Source organism: Montipora foliosa, chromosome 12, assembly GCF_036669935.1.
Source record: "Montipora foliosa isolate CH-2021 chromosome 12, ASM3666993v2, whole genome shotgun sequence".
Taxonomy (NCBI): Eukaryota; Metazoa; Cnidaria; class Anthozoa; order Scleractinia; family Acroporidae; genus Montipora; species Montipora foliosa.
This window is the reverse complement of record NC_090880.1, coordinates 13,218,018-13,224,963: the sequence shown is the minus strand read 5'-3', so window position 1 is coordinate 13,224,963 and position 6,946 is coordinate 13,218,018. Positions and strand designations below refer to the sequence as shown.

General features: G+C 37.3%; 2 protein-coding genes and 1 pseudogene across 2 annotated transcripts; 2 read left to right on the top strand and 1 right to left on the bottom strand.

The window, feature by feature from the left end:
* Nucleotides 1–605: 605 nt before the first annotated feature.
* LOC137979986 (uncharacterized) lies at nt 606–2,448 on the bottom strand (annotated as a pseudogene).
* On the top strand, nt 2,354–5,374 carry LOC137980786 (DNA ligase 1-like). Its single transcript, XM_068828212.1, has 3 exons — nt 2,354–2,489; nt 3,561–3,737; nt 4,554–5,374. The coding sequence occupies exons 2-3, from the start codon at nt 3,659–3,661 to the stop codon at nt 5,372–5,374; spliced, it is 900 nt and encodes a 299-aa protein (XP_068684313.1). The 5' UTR covers nt 2,354–2,489; nt 3,561–3,658.
* Nucleotides 5,375–5,490: 116 nt separating this feature from the next.
* Nucleotides 5,491–6,209, top strand: LOC137979987 (uncharacterized). The gene is made up of 2 exons (XM_068827307.1): nt 5,491–5,710; nt 6,019–6,209. Exons 1-2 carry the CDS (start codon nt 5,491–5,493, stop codon nt 6,138–6,140), a joined length of 342 nt encoding a protein of 113 aa, XP_068683408.1. The 3' UTR covers nt 6,141–6,209.
* Nucleotides 6,210–6,946: the final 737 nt, after the last annotated feature.

Genomic DNA, 6,946 nt, shown 5'->3' with positions numbered 1-6,946 from the left:
GTGTACAGTGCATAAGAAATTAGGTTAACAGGTCTACCAGGTGGTAGTTTGGTTCTCTACTCTGCACCGAGAGGTTTTTCTCCGGGTACTCCGGTTTTCCCTTCTCCTCAAAAACCAAAGTTTGATTTGATTTGCATTAACTTGTTAATTTCAATTTACAGTGTCCTTGATTAGTGCTCTACGGCGCTAGAAGATTGGACACTTAAATAAAGTTCCTTTCCTTTCCTTACCACTGAAGATCCAGAAAATAATGAACTGTCTCTCAATGGCCAAGGGTCTTAACAACAATGAAACATACCGGTACATGTACATGTTACAAACTCTTCCTAGCAATTTAATGATGCAATGCACTCTGATAGAGGGGTTTTCCATTGAGCAACAAAAGTAATCTGCCTTATTATTTAAAAGAGCTCACATTACTTTGTCAGCCAATCAGACATGAGAGAAACCAAAACCGATAATGTAACTTGTTTACAGCACTTAACATCAATTGTACGTATTTGTTTTGAGATCTGATTTGCACATATGATTACTTGGTTTTGGTTGTATGAAACTCAATTTATTATTTCAAATATTTTGTATAGATTTGCTCGAATTTGTTTACCTTTGTGATGGAGAAAGCTCATTGACAAGAAAAAACAATGGCCAAACTCCAAACTGAGAAGAACGGAATATAGCCACCCCATCGGTGTTAAGCTTCACAGAGAGGTTTTAAGGTTCTGATAGGAATCCGCCAGGACCACACTTGCTTTTAGAAAGGGTGCCATCAAACACATCTTCAATGTTAATGTGAGCTCTTTTCACTCGCTGAAATCGGTACTTTAGGCCATCAACAAATTCTGCATCTGGAAAAGGGATATTTGTCAAGATGGATGTTTCAAGTCACTGCCACTCACAAGCATATAAACAGTTCCAATCCAAATGATAATTTCACATTTTAAGCTCAATGATCCTCCATCTCCACCGCAAGGTCATGGGTTCAAACCCAGTTGAAGGTCCTGAATTTTTCAGGCTTCTTTACACAATTGCTAAAACTGTGTCCATAACTGTGAGGATCATAGCTATACTTGATTTCATATCCGCAGTTCAGTATATGATTCACTTCATGTATCATTTCGTTCAAGTAAAAGGTTGCAACAAAGAATCAATGCGATGTAATCCCTGAACACTGTATTAATTTAGTGATGTTTATATTTTGGGTAAACACTAATTATTTTAGTTTAGCTGGCTCACTTATTTAGTCAACAAGAAGTTGACCATTTTCAATAACTCTATACTTGTTTGAACTGATGGGTGTCACAATAAAGAACCAGAAAAATAAACACACCTGTAAAAAACGTTTGCAGCTGATTTGCAATAGGCACCTCAATGAAGAATCCACCGGTTTTCTGAATATTTTTACCACAAATGTCACAGTTTCCATTGACATCTTTGCCATAATACGCCTTGCAGTAACCACAAAAGTAGTGCTTGACAATGTCTCCCTTTGCGTGGCTCACAAATTCGAAGAGCTTCTTTATTGTTGTCTTACAATTGTTTGGCCGAGGACAATAAGCCTCGATTACTGAAAGTAAATCGGTGAATGCTTCACGTGTTAGCTTGTGTTTAAACACAAAGGATAACAATAACACAACACTCGAGCTGCTGGTGATTGGAGCTCCCGAATAAAGAACGTCCCTCGATTCTATTTCGGGTTGTTCTGGAACGGTTTCAGAGTGTGCCTGAATGTTCTCACAGTCACTGAAAAAGTCCGAGCCAGCATCATCATCTTTGACCAATTGTTTGTAAATATCCAACATGTCGACTAGTTCATCTTCGCTCATGGTCAATCTCGGGTCATCTTTGTCTTTAAATTCAAAGTCGCTTGAATCATCCATGTCTGGCATTTGCTGGTCGCTGCAGACCACGCCATGTGGCGTGTTTATTGTATCAGCCTAGAGCAGTTCATGATGACTGCTGGTGACACGTGGCTGTTCACAAAACACTTCTTGAACGTCGGATTCACATTTGTTGAAGCCGTTGTGAGAAACATTTGACAATTTTCTCACTTTTTGGAGGTTCCCTTTTCGTCTCCTTGCAGCTGGAAATATGTATGGGATTAGAATGACGCATGTATTCTCGGTAACCGCCTCTACATCTTCTTTTTCTTGTAAGTTTTGTCTCGTTCGCCATGTTTTTAATCTGGTTATCTTGTTCCCAGGCCCGCGAACGTTGAGTCAGTTCGGCGCCAGGACTTTCCACTGCAAAAGATCACGTGCTGTTTTTATACCAATAGCGTGAACGCTTTAAAGCAGCGTGTCCTTTTCAAATTTTCTCACTTTCCTCGAAATTCCAGCGTGGTCTCCATCGATTTACGAAATAGAAATCTTTTACAACTTTAGAGAATCCATTCCAGAGTGAGTTTAGTTTTGTGTTTTCTATTGAAATACAACGACCGATGGCTGAACAAAACTCAAGGAAAAGAAGTGTCCCAGCGTGTCTATGAGAAGGTACGTGTAAGTCTTTTGTCATGGCTCAACATGCATTTGCACGCATATTTGTGCTGAAAATTTTTACTGAAATTTGAGGCGCCCTTCACAACAGGAATATAAAATCTTTTATTCACTAAAACGAATGGCCATCTATAGCAATCATCTCAGTTTCTTTTATAAAGCAATATGCACGTATAAGAATACTTGGAGAAAAATAATGGCCTTCGGATTTCGTAGTTCTACAAAAGGTGCATTGTTTAAGGCAAGCAAAATTTTAGTTTCTAAAGAAACTGTGATGCTGCCTCGGTGGGAGATTGAAACAGAAATTTATTTTATCAAACAAGTTGATAAAGGTCGAATAACCACCATGAAAGATTTGGAAAGCTGACGTTTTGAGCATTATAGCCCTTCGTCGGAGAGATCATTCGCTCCGACGAAGGGCTAACGCTCGAAACGTCAGCTTTCCAAATCTTTCACGGTGGTTATTCGACCTTTATCAACTCGTTTGATAAAATAAATTTCTGTTTAAGGCAAGGTTTACTTGGAGTCTTGAGTACTAGCATGAAGGTTCATGATGATTATTTGATGCTTTTTGTGTATTTTTATATTGTCAGACCCTATTAGAATTTTATAAGTTAACTTTTAGTTGACTGCTTTTATTCATGTGGTTTAATTGGTATTCTTTGGAGTTATTCTTTGACAAATACTTTTTCTCTTGAACTCTTATGGTACCATATACATGTAGACTGTGACACATACATGTAAATAAATACTGAATTAAACTTCCTCTAAAGGACTATAAAGGATTGCACTGTTATCTGTCACCTTTAGGCTTAGTTTGCTATTTTGTGTCAAAACTAAGAAGCAATAGCCTTAGTAAGGATCATTGGAGGGTAAGGGGGTCTCCAGCATAATTTTATCTAGATTTTTAAGAAGGTTAGAAGGGAGGTGGTCAGGCCCAAACCAACAAAATTTTGTGGGGTACAAATATTCTATGAGCTACAAATTATCCTTACATGTACGTAAATATCACCAGCAAGAAGACCTTTCACCAGTGAAAAAACTTAACTCAAATATTTTGCTATACAGAGACCTGGTACCTTGTAAAGTATGAGGATGATGAAAATTTAAGAGTGCTTGCTGAAGATGAAGTTTGCCATATCTTCCCTGATGAAGAAAATGATGAAATGCAAATTGGGGATGTCATTAGTGCTCTATGGATCCCAAATGGCCAATACTATGATGCAAAGATATTAGCAAAAGAAGGTGAGTGAATTGTTGTCAAAAGGCTTTAGTAAATAATTGTGTGGATTTACAGTCGAACATAGACCAATAACACTATAGTGAGTGATGGTGCATGCTCCTCATGTAAAGTATAAACCATCTCATAACAATTTACATTTACAGACAGGGCTCGAAATTGCGACCAATACAGTTGCATTTGCGACTAAATTTTTTTCCTTTGCGACTAAAATGTCTGGAGAAGTTGCAAATTTGCGACTTGTTTTCAACTCCGCTATTTTGACACAAAAGGGTTCGCAGTTGCCACTTTGCTGCTACTTTTGCTAAATGTAGAGTAATTTAGCTGCAATGTTACGTGCACAACACCATTCCTTTGATCAGTCGCCATTTTCTGTGGTAACTTTACACACAAGTATTGCGGGCTCAAGTTTCTTTGCTACAAACCGCTGACAACACAATACAGTGCTGCAATTTTTGCCACTAAAAATTTTGTGACTGGATTTTTTCATTAATTTCGAGCCCTGACATATTTAATGTTAGGGTAAAATTCAGGTTTGAGCGGGATTGTTATATGGGTTTTCTTATGCATTTTTGTGCATACTGCTGATACGCTGTCATGTTGTCCTTGTGTTGTAAACCCAAACACAATGTAATGAACCAATCACAACTCAAAGCACATACATAAAATTTAATTTTAATTGTTTTTTTGTGAGTGCAAAGAAACCAATTAAAACCCCAAAATAAAAGTTGCTTCAACAGCAGGTTGCTGTAGCATGTACATGCATGTATGTACATTGAGTGACATGAATAATTTATTACCTCCAAAATGTATCTTTACAGGTGATAAAAATGAGCTTATGCGAGAGAGGATGAGGCAAGAAAAAGCAAAAAAGGGTGGGCAAAAGGAAATTGAAACGCAGCAAAAAAGAAAAAATTCTGAGGAAGAAGCAGATGCTCAGAAAAAGAAGAAAAAGAAACAGAAGCAAACAGAGAGTGATAAAGAAGAAAAACAAAAAAAGAAAGAGCAAGATCGCGAAAGACAAAAATTCTTCTTGGCAGCAAGAAGAGCCCAGGCAGCAACTCGATGGGCAGCAGATTCTGAGGTCACTACAGTAGCTGTAAATAATCCTGTCGATGCAACCTTCACACCTCAACCAATTCACCACAGAAGTTCCAGTCCTTCATGCCAGTCTTCCACACCATTGAACGCTAACACATCTTTATCACCTAACAAAAACCCAAGCACTAGCACAACAACCATTGCAACCTTCACACCTCATCCAATTCGCCACAGAAGTTCCAGACCATTATGCCAGTCTTCCACACCATTGACTACTAGCACAACGTTATCACCTGACAGAACCTTAACCACTCCTGAATCTATACAATCACCAACAGAAGAATTTCTTCCAGCCAACCCACCCATGCCTGCAAGGCCTTGCATTCCTGCAAGACCGACAACCAGTTATAAGTCAAAAACTATTTGTGAGCCCAGGAGGGGCCTTCATTTTCAAAGTGCCACAGCAGACAGCAGTGATGATGAAACTGACCTAAGTCAAATGACATTGCACACAGTATCACATTTGGTCAAGTACACGTATCTTATTGTTAACTTTTCCTGTTTCAAAGTGTGTAGCCCAGCCTATCACCACTTTCTGTAAAGTGAGGTTAACAAGGTGTTCATATTAAGCAGCATAGGACTCCAAACGTTTTTTTTATCTAATAGTTGTCAGTTAAAAATAATAATAATTGCATTCAACTTCTGTCTATTTTACAGATGGTAGAAGTAATGGAGGGGTCAGGAGTATTTTGGTACCCTCACCAGCAGGCATACTGCTCAGCGTTCAAGAGCTGGCCAGGATATATCAATGCAGCCATTGATACATTCTTCACCAAAGAAACACTTGCTGTTTCAAATGCAAAAGGAAATGACAGGAAAAGCAAGAATGGTGATGTCCACAAGCCATTGACTGCAATGATAATGGATGCCCTCATAGGTAAGTTGGGCTATATTTTATTAACTTTTATAGCATTTCCCAAAAGCAGTCTTGGGTTAAGTTTTAGGTTGGGTTATTAATATTTAAAGCCGAAGGTATCTTTTATGAAAATAATTAAAATTGACAACATACAAGTTAATCACCAGGGTTTTATACCCGAATTAGTACAAATCTTGCTCTGAACACCTCGCCCCACAACTATAGGAATCAATGCCTTGAACATTTAACCAATACTTAATGTTATGTAAAAGTTGGCTCACAACATTTAATTAACATGACAAACTAATAAATTTTCAATTCTTTTTCAGGAAAAGTTTGTTCAAAGTTTGCCAAGGACTCTCCTGCTCCTAGTCAAATTGTTCAAAAAATCAACATGAAATGTGTGGAGGCAAGACGGCCCCAAAGAATTAGAGCTCCAAGACGAGAGTAAACAATTCAGATGTGCCTTTTTTTTAATATTTTTAATTTTCATGAATAAAGTTTTCATAGGTTGAGGATTTTTCTAATGATTTTACTATACAGTGCAATTATTAAGTTTCAGTTTTCAAGTAACGAGAGATTTTGAATATTAATTAATATTGTTGAGACAAAAACAATAATTTATACTGTGTGGAAGGAATCATGTGGATATCATGTACAACAATTAATTTTTATGAACAAAGTTTGCCCAGATTGAGGATTTTTCTAATGATCATATTTTCTTATACAGTGTAATTATCAAGTTTCAGTTTTTAAGTAACAGATTTTGAATATTAATATTGTTGAGACAAAAACAAAAATTTATACTGTGTGAAAGGAATTATATGGATATCATGTACAGCAATTAAACATGTGAAGAATGTGAAACTGACTGTGTGGCTCACTTATTGACAACAATGTATATACCTTATAGCTTACTACACTTGATTGATATAAGTAGAAGATTAAAATAGGGGCTATAGCCATGCAATCAGTCAATTCACCAGTGTAAAGTATGGTATGGGGATATAAGTTGTGGTGGTTGAATTATGGGAATATTAGTCAGTCATATCCCATAGACTTCCCATATGTTTAAGTCATGGATCATGTATGGTATTGGTATGGGACTTCATTAAAATTACCCATAGCAATCCCATAGAGAAGAGTCAATGATCATATGGGATTGGTACGGGAATGTCACATGCCTTTCCTCAGATTTATGCTACGGGAAATATGTGGAACTTTACAAAATACGTAGCAATCCCATAGAGACTAGTG

Coding starts and splice junctions, on each gene's coding strand:
- LOC137980786 (XM_068828212.1), top strand. CDS start 3,659: ATGCAAATTGGGGATGTCATTAGTGCTCTATGGATCCCAAATGGCCAA. Junction 3,738..4,553: donor AAAGATATTAGCAAAAGAAG/GTGAGTGAATTG, acceptor GTATCTTTACAG/GTGATAAAAATGAGCTTATG.
- LOC137979987 (XM_068827307.1), top strand. CDS start 5,491: ATGGTAGAAGTAATGGAGGGGTCAGGAGTATTTTGGTACCCTCACCAG. Junction 5,711..6,018: donor GATAATGGATGCCCTCATAG/GTAAGTTGGGCT, acceptor ATTCTTTTTCAG/GAAAAGTTTGTTCAAAGTTT.